At 42.2% G+C, this 17,219-nt stretch overlaps 1 protein-coding gene across 2 annotated transcripts in view; it reads left to right on the top strand.

The window, feature by feature from the left end:
* Positions 1–1,720: 1,720 nt before the first annotated feature.
* Positions 1,721–17,219, top strand: part of pgr (progesterone receptor) — a 56,990-nt gene continuing 41,491 nt past the window's right edge. For both annotated transcript variants that reach the window (XR_002951249.2, XM_024405203.2), the window contains exons 1-2: positions 1,721–3,282; positions 3,534–3,643. Coding sequence is in view for 1 of the 2 variants with exons in the window: in XM_024405203.2 (XP_024260971.1) it covers positions 2,285–3,282; positions 3,534–3,643 (1,108 nt within the window). In the remaining variant the exon portion in view is untranslated. The remainder of the gene's footprint in view (positions 3,283–3,533; positions 3,644–17,219) is intronic.

Genomic DNA, 17,219 nt, shown 5'->3' with positions numbered 1-17,219 from the left:
TTCCTGGGGTCCAGAAAAAATTAAGGCAGTAATTTATATAAAATAAAATAACATTAATACATAATTACATTAAAATAGATTTTACAAAAAATATTTCCCAGTACATTAAGTGTATTTAGCTTCACAATGAAGCATTTTACCATTTTCTTTTGACTTAATTTTTCTAATAAGTCAAACAGCAGTTACCTTGCCAGCTACATCAGTCAACTAAAGAGTAGCCAGTTTCTGCTCTGCTTGCTTTTACAACTCAGAGAAAGAGTGCAACACATACACACTGACAGCAGCTGCTCCGTTCCTCTCACGTGCCGGTCCAGCTAGCCTTTCAGAAGCTTTGCCTTCACACAGCCTGCTATGTGGTGTCCGCAAGGTCCTAAAGCTCTTTTTCTATCACAGTGCGAAGATAAAACTGGGGGAGACGAAAATGCAATTTCAGAATGTTGGGGGTCATGACCCTCCTGTCACCAGAGAAAGTTGCAACCCTGTGACGCCATCAGAACCACAATCAGCATGGATACAAAGAGAGTCAGACCCACCGGCTCACAGCGACACAGGTAGAGCCATTGACATGGCAAAGCCAACAGGGGGTTTCACGCTACACAAAGGCAACAGCGGTATACATCTTTCAAAGCAATCTTCTCCAACCCTGAACAGCAGAGGTTGCTTAAAGAGATATTATAATATATCATCATAAAAAAGTCAAGATATCCTTTTTGAGATGTTGTTTTTTTGTACAGTAGGCTAGTGGAGAGTCATATAAAGTGATCTGAAATACGAATTACTTCACTTTTTACCTGAATAATACTCCCTGGTAATATTACCAATCCCTGGTAATATTAAAACCAATCCCTGGTCTCTGTCCTCCCTGGTAATATTAAAAACTCAAAATTCCCTGGTAAAAAAACTCAGATTAGATGATGTCTCTGTCCTCCCTGGTAATATTACCAATCCCTGGTAATATTAAAACCTCAGATTAGATGATGTCTCTGTCCTCCCTGGTAATATTAAAACCTCAGATTAGATGATGTCTCTGTCCTCCCTGGTAATATTAAAACCTCAGATTAGATGATGTCTCTGTCCTCCCTGGTAATATTAAAACCTCAGATTAGATGATGTCTCTGTCCTCCCTGGTAATATTAAAACCTCAGATTAGATGATGTCTCTGTCCTCCCTGGTAATATTAAAACCTCAGATTAGATGATGTCTCTGTCCTCCCTGGTAAAATTAAAACCTCAGATTAGATGATGTCTCTGTCCTCCCTGGTAATACTAAAACCTCAGATTAGATAATGTCTCTGTCCTCCCTGGTAATACTAAAACTCAGATTAGATGATGTCTCTGTCCTCCCTGGTAATACTAAAACCTCAGATGAGATGATGTCTCTGAGTGGAAGGAGGGTCCCCCCCCTCTTGCTCTCAGCCTGTCTCCTAGATACAGTCAAACACCAGCCCTCGTAAATTACAGGAGCTACACTTAAACAAAGAACATGGGTTCTTACAAAAGTCTAGTTGGCTGTTTTATACAAATACAAATTCCCCAAAGAAAGTTGATTAAAGTAATGTGTTACAACTTTGATATTATTACAACTCAGCATCAAAAGGTCATTTGATCCTATTCTTCTTTACTTGAAGGGTAAGAGCTGCGCCTATTTGACCTTAAGCATGGTCAGTTTTAACACAGAAATAGAGATGTGTAACTATGTGTTTTAATTATGAACCATGGATATTCTGTGAAGTGCCACAAGGCATAATTTCGCCATTCAATTAATTTGTGCTACCCTGTTATCCTTGGCTGAGCTCTCTCTCTTTCTCTCTCTCTCATGCTACCCTCTTACCCTGGCCAACCACTTGTTTATTGAAATAGGACATGGAGACTTCATCATTATTGCACATCATCTGTAGCTGCTAACCATCCAGTGTAGTCTGGTCCCAAATGTGTTCGTAATGTCTCGTCAGCTTCTATGACCATTGTCATGCCAGTCATTAACCTAATGAGTCCTACCGCATTACCGGCGTGTTTTGGACTTCAAACCCCTTTTAAACATTGATTGAGCCACAGGCGTATGGGTTGTACCATTGTATTCCTCTATATATACAGCAAGCCAGTGGTAGCTGCACAGCAAATCTGAAAGGGTCGAACACTAAAGGCACAGCCTGTCACAACGCGGAAAAGCATTTTGGGAAGTTTTCTTTGCACCAAGAGACACCACCCACTCTAGTCTCCTCACCGACTGACAGGGACTCTTGACTGACTGTCGTCGTCGTGATTTCTGTAGCTTTGACAACAGAATGGAAAATGAACACACAGCAGACAGGATGGACTCAGCGAACACATTGAGCTCAGACGTCACAGACTCCAGTAAAAGAGCAAGTTATTTGATTGAGAAGTATAAAGATGTAGGATTTGGTCAGCCTCGGAAATTCTCTAAGGAGCCACAGTCTCAAGTCTGCATGTCCTCCGTAGTGCGTAGTTTTGGAAACGTTGGCACTTTAGGCGCTGCGCCTCCTGGCTCAAGCAACAACAGTGCCATGTTCAAAGACTGTACTGTCAGAGATAACGCCTCACTTATCAATAAAGCGTTTTATGACCGCTCTGACCCTGTGCGCTGGACAGAGGTGCGTGGTATAGAGGGAGTGAAGGATTCCACGTTACCGCAGCCGATCCCAACAGTAACTCATGAAAGTTTGCAGAGAGCGGCGACGAACATGATATCGACACCCAGTTCAACCACAGCCACCGGGGTTTGTAGGATCATCAAAGATGAGAAGGAGCCGTCACTAATCATGGAAACACCGTGTCCCGATTTTGACCTAACGGCCAACATCCCTACCCTCGAGACCTGTTATGAGAGTGAGAGGAAACAACAACCGTTAGGTTTTCTGGATGATTCGGCAGCGTCTTTCCCCACCTCCGCGCCTGGACAACAAGTACTATTGGACTGTTCACCGAACTTTCTAGTCGACTTGAATCAGAACGACCAGATGTCCACGGTTCCCCAGGTCCGTGCAGACTCACGTGGTGTTCCCTTTCCTACTCATCCCGGTAAGGGCATGCTGAGTTTTGATGTAATGAGCAGTAACGGACAGGGTCCACAGCAGCATTTGATGATTTATAAGAGTGAAATGCCCAGATGGTCCATTCAGACCTCTCCTACTCATTCCTCGTTTTGGTGCCAGTCCAGCGGGGTCTCCGAGGACCAGTACCCACACCATGGCTACTCCTCCCCAGATGGAATTCACACCTCAGCCCTGCTCCAGAGGTCCCCAACCTATTCAGGATATGGCGGGTAAGATTGACGCATTATTTAAAGTATAGCTGACCATAACCTTTGTAAAAGTCTCAGCAGTTTGGCATCTTTCAGATCATTTAAATGTGGTTTCATATTCATGCATTCGCTTTTGTTTGTTTGTTGCCAAAATTAATCTGATTTGATTTGATGAGCTTGTTTTATTATTCCTCAATCAGCCAATTGCTGTGATATCAGTGTGCCAATGTTGTCAGTGTAAATAACCAATGGCTCATTCCCTGGTTCTGCAGTGTTCCACCCCAGAGACTATGTATGATCTGTGGAGATGAGGCCTCAGGGTGTCACTATGGGGTCCTCACATGTGGAAGCTGCAAAGTGTTCTTTAAACGAGCGGTCGAAGGTAAGCAACACCATATCAGAGGATTGTAACAGTATATGGTGTGGAGCTTTGACTTGGACGTTTAAAGAATGACCACCGGTTGAACACTGTCATGGTACATGGGAGTAGAATGTGGTTGAACACTGCCATGGTACATGGGAGTAGAATGTGGTTGAACACTGCCATGGTACATGGGAGTAGAATGTGGTTGAACACTGTCATGGTACATGGGAGTAGCATGTGGATGAACACTGTCATGGTACATGGTAGTAGCATGTGGTTGAACACTGTCATGGTACATGGGAGTAGCATGTGGTTGAACACTGTCATGGTACATGGGAGTAGCATGTGGATGAACACTGTCATGGTACATGGGAGTAGCATGTGGTTGAACACTGTCATGGTACATGGGAGTAGCATGTGGTTGAACACTGTCATGGTACATGGGAGTAGCATGTGGTTGAACACTGTCATGGTACATGGGAGTAGCATGTGGATGAACACTGTCATGGTACATGGGAGTAGCATGTGGATGAACACTGTCATGGTACATGGGAGTAGCATGTGGTTGAACACTGCCATGGTACATGGGAGTAGCATGTGGATGAACACTGTCATGGTACATGGGAGTAGCATGTGGTTGAACACTGCCATGGTACATGGGAGTAGCATGTGGTTGAACACTGTCATGGTACATGGGAGTAGCATGTGGATGAACACTGTCATGGTACATGGGAGTAGCATGTGGTTGAACACTGTCATGGTACATGGGAGTAGCATGTGGATGAACACTGTCATGGTACATGGGAGTAGCATGTGGATGAACACTGTCATGGTACATGGGAGTAGCATGTGGTTGAACACTGTCATGGTACATGGGAGTAACATGTGGTTGAACACTGCCATGGTACATGGGAGTAGCATGTGGTTGAACACTGTCATGGTACATGGGAGTAGCATGTGGTTGAACACTGCCATGGTACATGGGAGTAGCATGTGGATGAACACTGTCATGGTACATGGGAGTAGCATGTGGTTGAACACTGTCATGGTACATGGGAGTAGCATGTGGTTGAACACTGTCATGGTACATGGGAGTAGCATGTGGTTGAACACTGCCATGGTACATGGGAGTAGCATGTGGTTGAACACTGTCATGGTACATGGGAGTAGAATGTGGATGAACACTGCCATGGTACATGGGAGTAGCATGTGGTTGAACACTGTCATGGTACATGGGAGTAGCATGTGGTTGAACATGTGTGGTTAAAAAAACTATAAATATTGAGGGTTATTGTGGCCTTTTGAGCCCTAATCCTCAGACATTGACACCAGACACGACAGAACAGTTTTTACTAAGCACCATTTGTGCCTTTTTATAAACGAATGGCACAAAACTAAAGCAAAGCACACACAGTATCACACAGTATCACACAGTATCACACAGTATCACACAGTATCACAGTAACTAGTGTTCACCATGTTCTTCTTTTCTGACTTGTTTTGGTCTCGTAATCTTAGAGATTTATTGGAGCCTCTCAGTTTAACCACGGTCATGTCTCTCAGTCTGACCATGGTCATGTCTCTCAGTTTAACCATGGTCATGTCTCTCAGTCTGACCATGGTCATGTCTCTCAGTTTAACCATGGTCATGTCTCTCAGTCTGACCATGGTCATGTCTCTCAGTCTGACCATGGTCATGTCTCTCAGTTTAACCATGGTCATGTCTCTCAGTCTGACCATGGTCATGTCTCTCAGTCTGACCATGGTCATGTCTCTCAGTTTAACCATGGTCATGTCTCTCAGTTTAACCATGGTCATGTCTCTCAGTCTGACCATGGTCATGTCTCTCAGTTTAACCATGGTCATGTCGCTCAGTTTAACCATGGTCATGTCTCTCAGTTTAACCATGGTCATGTCTCTCAGTCTGACCATGGTCATGTCTCTCAGTCTGACCATGGTCATGTCTCTCAGTTTAACCATGGTCATGTCTCTCAGTCTGACCATGGTCATGTCTCTCAGTCTGACCATGGTCATGTCTCTCAGTCTGACCATGGTCATGTCTCTCAGTTTAACCATGGTCATGTCTCTCAGTCTGACCATGGTCATGTCTCTCAGTCTGACCATGGTCATGTCTCTCAGTCTGACCATGGTCATGTCTCTCAGTCTGACCACGGTCATGTCTCTCAGTTTAACCATGGTCATGTCTCTCAGTCTGACCATGGTCATGTCTCTCAGTCTGACTATGGTCATGTCTCTCAGTCTGACCATGGTCATGTCTCTCAGTTTAACCACGGTCATGTCTCTCAGTCTGACCATGGTCATGTCTCTCAGTCTGACCATGGTCATGTCTCTCAGTATGACTATGGTCATGTCTCTCAGTTTAACCATGGTCATGTCTCTCAGTCTGACCATGGTCATGTCTCTCAGTCTGACCATGGTCATGTCTCTCAGTTTAACCATGGTCATGTCTCTCAGTTTAACCATGGTCATGTCTCTCAGTCTGACTATGGTCATGTCTCTCAGTTTAACCACGGTCATGTCTCTCAGTCTGATAAAAGAACAGTTTGCAGTTCTCCCAGTGTCAGCTCAATGAGTTTAAAGAGTTGAACGGCAAGATGACAGCAATCTGTAAGCCATTGATAGAGGACATCAGTTCTGTGTGTGAACCCATGATAACAATGGCAGATACATCAGACTTGTGGGAAAATCAAGGTGAAATATGGTTGTGGACAGGATTGCAGAATCTCCACTTGAGACCTGGATGAAGTCTGAGGACAAAGTTAGAGAAATGATCTCTGAGTAGTTGAAGATGGACCACAGGAAGATTGAGGTGGAGCGCGCCCACAGGACTGGAAAACCCTCCACCGGCCCAGGTGACAGGCCCAGGTGACAGGCCCAGGTGACAGGCCCAGGCGATGGTCGTCAAGTTCCTGAGGTTCAAGGACAAGGTAGCGTTTCTGGAAAGAGCCAAGAACTTGAGAGGAATGTACATCTTCCTCAACGAGGACTATCCTGAAGCTGTGTGCCAGAAGAGGAAAGAACTGATCCCTGACATGAAAGCTGCCAGAGCTCGTGAGGACATTGCTTACATCCGCTATGACAGACTCATTGTTCACCCTCCCTCCCAGAAGCCTGGAAGGGATGAGAGAGCCAAGCCTGTGGGTTCATAGCGACAACCCCACAGCACACACACCAATTGATTAATGGACTGCTGAATGTATATTTTTTTATTTTGCTCTTTTCAGTATTATGTCTATCTCTGATAAGATACCCAGGAAAGGGCTGAAATTAGCCCATGTTAATATTGTAACGATGTGCGCTGATAGTCGGGAAGCAAGTTCAGGGGGTGAGTGTTTTAATAAATAAACACAACATAACACAAAACAAGAAACACAAATAACAGAACTGACACAGGAACAGAAACAATAACGCCTGGGGAAGGAACCAAAGGGAGTGACATATATAGGGAAGGTAATCAGGGAAGTGATGGAGTCCAGATGAGTCTGATGACGCGCAGGTGAGCGTAACAATGGTGACAGGTGTGTGCCATAACGAGAGAGTGAGAGGCCGGAGAGGGAGCACACGTGACAGTACCCCCTCTCAGACCTGCGGCTCCAGCCACAGGACGCCGACCAAAAAGACGATCACGGGGATCAGGAGGGGACCGGTCACCTCTGCTGAGGCGCGGGAAGCCTGTCAGTCCTGCTGAGATGGGGGAGCATGGCGACCTAGAGCACCGGAGAGAGCATACGTGACATTACCCCCTCCCCTGTGCGTTCGGCTCCAGTCGCAGGACGCCAACCAAAAGGACGATCCTGGGGATCAGTAGGGGAACTGTCACCCCTGCTGATGCGCGGGAACCTGTCGCTTGGCTGGGGCACGGGAGCCTGGCGATCATGTATGAGAGCCTGATGAGCCGGCTGTAGCAGGGGAGCCTGGCGATCTGTCTGAGGCATGAGAGCCTGATGAGCCGGCTGTAGCAGGGGAGCCTGGTGATCCGGCTGTAGCAGGGGAGCCTGATGAGCCGGCTGTAGCAGGGGAGCCTGGCGATCTGTCTGAGGCATGAGAGCCTGATGAGCCGGCTGTAGCAGGGGAGCCTGGTGATCCGGCTGTAGCAGGGGAGCCTGATGAGCCGGCTGTAGCAGGGGAGCCTGGCGATCTGTCTGAGGCATGAGAGCCTGATGAGCCGGCTGTAGCAGGGGAGCCTGGTGATCCGGCTGTAGCAGGGGAGCCTGATGAGCCGGCTGTAGCAGGGGAGCCTGGCGATCTGTCTGAGGCATGAGAGCCTGTAGCAGCTCCCGGACCCAACGTCATTCCCACCGAAACCAAAGGTGAGGCGTCATTCTATAACAAGTGCTCTGAGAGTCGGGAAGCAAGTTCAGGGAGTGAGTGTTTTAATAAATAAAATAAACAATGAACATAAACCACAAACAACGCACCAACATGAAAACAGAGTCAATAACGACTGAGGAAAGAACCGAGGGGAGTGACAGATATATGGGGAAGATAATCAAGGAGGTGATGGAGTCCAGGTGAGTGTCATGAGGCGCTGGTGCGTGAGACGATGGTGACAGGTGTGCGGAATAATCAGCAGCCTGATGACCTAGAGGCCGGAGAGGGAGTATACGTGACAAATATATGTAACCGTAGACATAAGGTTCATGAAATCAATCATTTGCAAACATCAGATAACATTCATATACCAGCCATTTCTGAGACTCACTTAGATAATTCATTTGACGATACAGCAGCAGCAATACAAGGATATAACATCTACAGAAGAGACAGGAATGCTTATGGGGGAGGTGTTGTATATATTCAGAGTCATATCCCTGTAATGCTTATGGGGGAGGTGTTGCTGTATATATTCAGTGCCATATCCCTGTAATGTTTATAGGGGAGGTGTTGTATATATTCAGAGTCATATCCCTGTAATGTTTATAGGGGAGGTGCTGCTGTATATATTCAGTCATATCCCTGTAATGTTTATAGGGGAGGTGTTGCTGTATATATTCAGTCATATCCCTGTAATGCTTATGGGGGAGGTGCTGCTGTATATATTCAGTCATATCCCTGTAATGTTTATAGGGGAGGTGCTGCTGTATATATTCAGTCATATCCCTGTAATGTTTATAGGGGAGGTGCTGCTGTATATATTCAGTCATATCCCTGTAATGTTTATAGGGGAGGTGCTGCTGTATATATTCAGTCATATCCCTGTAATGTTTATAGGGGAGGTGCTGCTGTATATATTCAGTCATATCCCTGTAATGTTTATAGGGGAGGTGTTGCTGTATATATTCAGTCATATCCCTGTAATGTTTATGGGGAGGTGCTGCTGTATATATTCAGTCATATCCCTGTAATGTTTATAGGGGAGGTGCTGCTGTATATATTCAGTCATATCCCTGTAATGTTTATAGGGGAGGTGCTGCTGTATATATTCAGTCATATCCCTGTAATGTTTATAGGGGAGGTGTATATATTCAGTCATGTTGCTGTATATATTCAGTCATATCCCTGTAATGTTTATAGGGGGAGGTGTGCTGTATATATTCAGTCATATCCCTGTAATGTTTATAGGGGAGGTGCTGCTGTATATATTCAGTCATATCCCTGTAATGTTTATGGGGGAGGTGCTGCTGTATATATTCAGTCATATCCCTGTAATGTTTATAGGGGAGGTGCTGCTGTATATATTCAGTCATATCCCTGTAATGTTTATAGGGGAGGTGCTGCTGTATATATTCAGTCATATCCCTGTAATGCTTTATGGGGAGGGTGTTGCTGTATATATTCAGAGCCATATCCCTGTAATGTTTATAGGGGAGGTGTTGTATATATTCAGAACCATATCCCTGTAATGTTTATAGGGGAGGTGTTGTATATATTCAGAGTCATATCCCTGTAATGTTTATAGGGGAGGTGCTGCTGTATATATTCAGTCATATCCCTGTAATGTTTATGGGGGAGGTGTTGCTGTATATATTCAGAGCCATATCCCTGTAATGCTTATGGGGAGGTGCTGCTGTATATATTCAGTCATATCCCTGTAATGTTTATAGGGGAGGTGCTGCTGTATATATTCAGTCATATCCCTGTAATGCTTATGGGGAGGTGTTGTATATATTCAGTCATATCCCTGTAATGCTTATGGGGGAGGTGTTGCTGTATATATTCAGTCATATCCCTGTAATGTTTATAGGGGAGGTGCTGCTGTATATATTCAGTCATATCCCTGTAATGCTTATGGGGGAGGTGTTGCTGTATATATTCAGAGCCATATCCCTGTAATGCTTATGGGGGAGGTGCTGCTGTATATATTCAGTCATATCCCTGTAATGCTTATGGGGGAGGTGTTGCTGTATATATTCAGAGCCATATCCCTGTAATGTTTATAGGGAGGTGTTGGATATATTCAGAGTCATATCCCTGTAATGCTTATAGGGGAGGTGTTGTATATATTCAGAACCATATCCCTGTAATGTTTATAGGGAGGTGTTGTATATATTCAGAGTCATATCCCTGTAATGTTTATAGGGGAGGTGTTGTATATATTCAGAGCCATATCCCTGTAATGTTTATAGGGGAGGTGTTGTATATAGTCAGAGCCATATCCCTGTAATGTTTATAGGGGAGGTGTTGTATATAGTCAGAGTCATATCCCTGTAATGTTTATAGGGGAGGTGTTGTATATATTCAGAGCCATATCCCTGTAATGTTTATAGGGGAGGTGTTGTATATATTCAGAGTCATATCCCTGTAATGTTTATAGGGGAGGTGTTGTATATAGTCAGAGTCATATCCCTGTAATGTTTATAGGGGAGGTGTTGTATATATTCAGAGTCATATCCCTGTAATGTTTATAGGGGAGGTGTTGTATATATTCAGAGCCATATCCCTGTAATGTTTATAGGGGAGGTGTTGTATATATTCAGAGCCATATCCCTGTAATGTTTATAGGGGAGGTGTTGTATATATTCAGAGCCATATCCCTGTAATGTTTATAGGGAGGTGTTGTATATAGTCAGAGCCATATCCCTGTAATGTTTATAGGGAGGTGTTGTATATATTCAGAGCCATATCCCTGTAATGTTTATAGGGGAGGTGTTGTATATATTCAGAGCCATATCCCTGTAATGTTTATAGGGGAGGTGTTGTATATAGTCAGAGCCATATCCCTGTAATGTTTATAGGGGAGGTGTTGTATATATTCAGAACCATATCCCTGTAATGCTTATGGGGGAGGTGTTGTATATAGTCAGAGCCATATCCCTGTAATGTTTATAGGGGAGGTGTTACTGTATATATTCAGTCATATCCCTGTAATGTTTATAGGGGAGGTGTTGTATATAGTCAGAGCCATATCCCTGTAATGTTTATAGGGGAGGTGTTACTGTATATATTCAGAGCCATATCCCTGTAATGTTTACAGGGGAGGTGTTACTGTATATATTCAGTCATATCCCTGTAATGTTTATAGGGGAGGTGTTGTATATAGTCAGAGCCATATCCCTGTAATGTTTATAGGGGAGGTGTTGTATATAGTCAGAGCCATATCCCTGTAATGTTTATAGGGGAGGTGTTGTATATATTCAGAGCCATATCCCTGTAATGTTTATAGGGAGGTGTTGTATATATTCAGAGTCATATCCCTGTAATGTTTATAGGGGAGGTGTTGTATATATTCAGAACCATATCCCTGTAATGTTTATAGGGGAGGTGTTGTATATATTCAGAGCCATATCCCTGTAATGTTTATAGGGGAGGTGTTGTATATATTCAGAACCATATCCCTGTAATGTTTATAGGGGAGGTGTTACTGTATATAGTCAGAGTCATATCCCTGTAATGTTTATAGGGGAGGTGTTCTATATATTCAGAGCCATATCCCTGTAATGTTTATAGGGGAGGTGTTGTATATATTCAGAACCATATCCCTGTAATGTTTATAGGGGAGGTGTTGTATATATTCAGTCATATCCCTGTAATGTTTATAGGGGAGGTGTTGTATATATTCAGTCATATCCCTGTAATGTTTATAGGGGAGGTGTTGTATATATTCAGAGCCATATCCCTGTAATGTTTATAGGGGAGGTGTTGTATATATTCAGTCATATCCCTGTAATGTTTATAGGGAGGTGTTGTATATATTCAGAGCCATATCCCTGTAATGTTTATAGGGGAGGTGTTGTATATATTCAGTCATATCCCTGTAATGTTTATAGGGGAGGTGTTGTATATATTCAGAGCCATATCCCTGTAATGTTTATAGGGGAGGTGTTGTATATATTCAGAGCCATATCCCTGTAATGTTTATAGGGGAGGTGTTCTATATATTCAGAGCCATATCCCTGTAATGTTTATAGGGGAGGTGTTGTATATATTCAGAACCATATCCCTGTAATGTTTATAGGAGAGGTGTTGTATATATTCAGAACCATATCCCTGTAATGTTTATAGGGGAGGTGTTGTATATAGTCAGAGCCATATCCCTGTAATGTTTATAGGGGAGGTGTTACTGTATATATTCAGAACCATATCCCTGTAATGTTTATAGGGGAGGTGTTGTATATATTCAGTCATATCCCTGTAATGTTTATAGGGGAGGTGTTACTGTATATATTCAGTCATATCCCTGTAATGTTTATAGGGAGGTGTTGTATATATTCAGAACCATATCCCTGTAATGTTTATAGGGAGGTGTTGTATATATTCAGAGCCATATCCCTGTAATGTTTATAGGGGAGGTGTTGCTGTATATATTCAGAGCCATATCCCTGTAATGTTTATAGGGGAGGTGTTGTTGTATATATTCAGAGTCATATCCCTGTAATGTTTATAGGGGAGGTGTTGTATATAGTCAGAGCCATATCCCTGTAATGTTTATAGGGGAGGTGTTGTATATATTCAGAGCCATATCCCTGTAATGTTTATAGGGGAGGTGTTACTGTATATATTCAGTCATATCCCGTAATGTTTATAGGGGAGGTGTTGTATATATTCAGAACCATATCCCTGTAATGTTTATAGGGGAGGTGTTGTATATATTCAGAGCCATATCCCTGTAATGTTTATAGGGAGGTGTTGCTGTATATATTCAGAGCCATATCCCTGTAATGTTTATAGGGAGGTGTTGTTGTATATATTCAGAGTCATATCCCTGTAATGTTTATAGGGGAGGTGTTGTTGTATATATTCAGAGTCATATCCCTGTAATGTTTATAGGGGAGGTGTTGTTGTATATATTCAGAGTCATATCCCTGTAATGTTTATAGGGAGGTGTTGTATATATTCAGAGTCATATCCCTGTAATGTTTATAGGGGAGGTGTTGTTGTGTATATTCAGAGTCATATCCCTGTAATGTTTATAGGGGAGGTGTTGCTGTATATATTCAGAGCCATATCCCTGTAATGTTTATAGGGGAGGTGTTGTTGTGTATATAGTCAGAGTCATATCCCTGTAATGTTTATAGGGGAGGTGATGTATATATTCAGAGTCATATCCCTGTAATGTTTATAGGAGAGGTGTTGTATATATTCAGAGTCATATCCCTGTAATGTTTATAGGGGAGGTTTTGTATATATTCAGAGTCATATCCCTGTAATGTTTATAGGGGAGGTGTTGTATATATTCAGAGTCATATCCCTGTAATGTTTATAGGGGAGGTGTTGTATATATTCAGAGCCATATCCCTGTAATGTTTATAGGGGAGGTGTTGTATATATTCAGAGCCATATCCCTGTAATGTTTATAGGGGAGGTGTTGTATATAGTCAGAGCCATATCCCTGTAATGTTTATAGGGGAGGTGTTGTATATAGTCAGAGTCATATCCCTGTAATGTTTATAGGGGAGGTGTTGTATATATTCAGAACCATATCCCTGTAATGTTTATATGGGAGGTGTTGTATATATTCAGAGCCATATCCCTGTAATGTTTATAGGGGAGGTGTTGTATATATTCAGAGCCATATCCCTGTAATGTTTATAGGGGAGGTGCTGTATATATTCAGAGCCATATCCCTGTAATGTTTATAGGGGAGGTGTTGTATATATTCAGAGCCATATCCCTGTAATGTTTATAGGGGAGGTGCTGTATATATTCAGAGCCATATCCCTGTAATGTTTATAGGGGAGGTGTTGTATATATTCAGAACCATATCCCTGTAATGTTTATAGGGGAGGTGTTGCTGTATATATTCAGAACCATATCCCTGTAATGTTTATAGGGGAGGTGTTGCTGTATATATTCAGAGCCATATCCCTGTAATGTTTATAGGGGAGGTGTTGTATATATTCAGAGCCATATCCCTGTAATGTTTATATGGGAGGTGTTGCTGTATATATTCAAAGCCATATCCCTGTAATGTTTATAGGGGAGGTGTTGTTGTATATATTCAGAGCCATATCCCTGTAATGTTTATAGGGGAGGTGTTGTATATATTCAGAACCATATCCCTGTAATGTTTATAGGGGAGGTGTTGCTGTATATATTCAGAGCCATATCCCTGTAATGTTTATAGGGGAGGTGTTGTATATATTCAGAGCCATATCCCTGTAATGTTTATAGGGGAGGTGTTGCTGTATATATTCAGAGCCATATCCCTGTAATGTTTATAGGGGAGGTGTTGTATATATTCAGAGCCATATCCCTGTAATGTTTATAGGGGAGGTGTTGTATATAGTCAGAGTCATATCCCTGTAATGTTTATAGGGGAGGTGTTGTATATATTCAGAACCATATCCCTGTAATGTTTATATGGGAGGTGTTGTATATATTCAGAGCCATATCCCTGTAATGTTTATAGGAGAGGTGTTGTATATATTCAGAGTCACTCTGACAGAGCTCCAGAGTTATTTCCGAATGTATTGTTTATTTAGAGCCATATCCCTGTAACGCTTATAGGGGAGGTGTTGCTGTATATATTCAGAGTCATATCCCTGTAATGCTTATGGGGGAGGTGTTGCTGTATATATTCAGAGTCATATCCCTGTAATGCTTATGGGGGAGGTGTTGCTGTATATATTCAGAGTCATATCCCTGTAATGCTTATGGGGGAGGTGCTGTATATATTCAGAGCCATATCCCTGTAATGTTTATAGGAGAGGTGTTGTATATATTCAGAGTCACTCTGACAGAGCTCCAGAGTTATTTCCGAATGTATTGTTTATTTAGAGTCATATCCCTGTAACGCTTATAGGGAGGTGTTGCTGTATATATTTAGAGTCATATCCCTGTAATGCTTATGGGGGAGGTGTTGCTGTATATATTCAGAGTCATATCCCTGTAATGCTTATGGGGAGGTGTTGCTGTATATATTCAGAGTCATATCCCTGTAATGCTTATGGGGAGGTGTTGCTGTATATATTCAGAGTCATATCCCTGTAATGCTTATAGGGGAGGTGTTGCTGTATATATTCAGAGTCATATCCCTGTAATGCTTATGGGGGAGGTGTTGCTGTATATATTCAGAGTCATATCCCTGTAATGCTTATGGGGGAGGTGTTGCTGTATATATTCAGAGTCATATCCCTGTAATGCTTATGGGGGAGGTGTTGCTGTATATATTCAGAGTCATATCCCTGTAATACTTAGAGAAGATCTAATTTCAAGTGGTATTGAAGTGTTGTGTTTGCAGGTTCACCTTCCTCATCTAAAGCCTTTTTTTTTGGGGAGCTGCAATATGCCACCATGTACTAACAGTCAGTATCTAAATAATATATGTGAAATGCTTAATAGTGAATGTGATGTAAACAGAGAGGTCTACTTTCTTGGGGACCTGAATATTGACTGGTTTTCATCAAGCTGTCCGCTCAAGAGGAAGCTTCTCACTGTAACCAGTGTCTGACTAAAATAGTGTATTAGGGTTCATACAAAAGGTTTTGCTGTGACTCTTATGTGGATGAAGTTAAAAAATATTAGTTGGTCTGATGTGATTAATGAGGAGCATCCAGACGCTATGTAATGTGTGTGTAGGTGGCAGGGACAGACTTAATATGACTCCAAAACCAAAATGACATGATAAATTAAAGTGTGTACAGGAACCCGCCGCACACCAATACATAATACACAAACATACAAAACAAACCATCTCTGACCAGGACATGAGGGGAAACAGAGGGCTATTAAATACACAACAGGTCATTGATGGGATTGGAACCAGGTGTGAAGGAAGACAAGACAAAACCAATGGAAAATGAAAAATGGATCAGTGATGGCCAGAAGACCGGTGACGTCGACCGCCGAACACCGCCCGAACAAGGAGAGGGACCGACATAGGCGGAAGTCATGACACGCTGCACTTGATGAATTGATGAAAATGCTTCTTCCGATTTGATGATGCTAAACATGCACCTGTTAAGAAACTGACTGTTGGAATGGGTTGATGAATTGAAAAACTGTATGGTTGAAAGAGATGGAGCAAAAGGAGTGGGTAATAAGTCTGGCTGGACATCTGATTGGCTGACTTACTGCAGATTGAGAAATGATGTGACTAAACTCAACAGAGGAAGAAACTTTATGATGAAGGAAGATCAATGATGTAAAACTTTATGATCAATGATGTAAAGTACTTTAAATGACATTATGGGCAGAAAGACAAATTCAACTCCATCTTTCATCGAATCCGATGGCTTATTCATCACAAAACCATTTGATGTTGCCAATTATTTTAATGATTATTTCATTGGCAATGTGGGCAATCCTAGGCAGGGAATGCCAACAACGAACAGTGAGCAATTGTATTCATGCATAAAAAAACACATAATGAAAGAAAAGCATGGAAAGTTTAAATTTTGTTATTAGTGTGGGAGAGGTGGAAAAATAATGACAAGCTCTGTAAACAAATGAACAGTAGACTTTCAGCATAGAGACGAGGACTCAACATGTTCAGCACTGACACAAATCACTGATGATTGGTTGACAGATAACGATAATAAGAAGATTGTGGAGCTGTACTGTTAGATTTCAGTGCAGCCTTTGATATTATTGACCATTTTTTTATTTTTTTATTCTTATGTATCTGTTATTTTACCAGGTAAGTTGACTGAGAACACGTTCTCATTTACAGCAATGACCTGGGGAATAGTTACAGGGGAGAGGAGGAGGATTGTAAACTGTAAACTGGGGATTATTAGGTGACTGTAACCTGTTGTTGAAAAACGTATGTGCTATGGCTTTTCATCCTCTGCCATAATGTGGATTCAGAGCTACAGTTGAAATCGGAAGTTTAGATCCACTAAGGTTGGAGTCATTAAAACTTGTTTTTCAACCACTCCACAAATTTCCTATTAACAAACTATAGTTTTGGCAAGTTAGTTAGGACATCTACGTAATTTTTCCCACAATTGTTTACAGACAGATTATTTCACTTATAATTCACTGTATCACAATTCCAGTGGGTCAGAAGTTTACATACACTAAGTTGACTGTGCCTTTAAACAGCTTGAAAAATTCCAGAAAATGATGTCATGGCTTTAGAAGCTTCTGATAGGTTAATTGACATCATTTGAGTCATTTGGAGGTCTACCTGTGGATGTATTTCAAGGCCTACCTTCAAACTTAGTGCCTCTTTGCTTGACATCATTGGAAA

The sequence above is a fragment of the Oncorhynchus tshawytscha genome, linkage group LG13 (genome assembly GCF_018296145.1).
Source record: "Oncorhynchus tshawytscha isolate Ot180627B linkage group LG13, Otsh_v2.0, whole genome shotgun sequence".
Classification (NCBI taxonomy): domain Eukaryota; kingdom Metazoa; phylum Chordata; class Actinopteri; order Salmoniformes; family Salmonidae; genus Oncorhynchus; species Oncorhynchus tshawytscha.
Note: the sequence above shows the minus strand (reverse complement) of the source record. Positions and strands in the feature narration are given on the sequence as shown.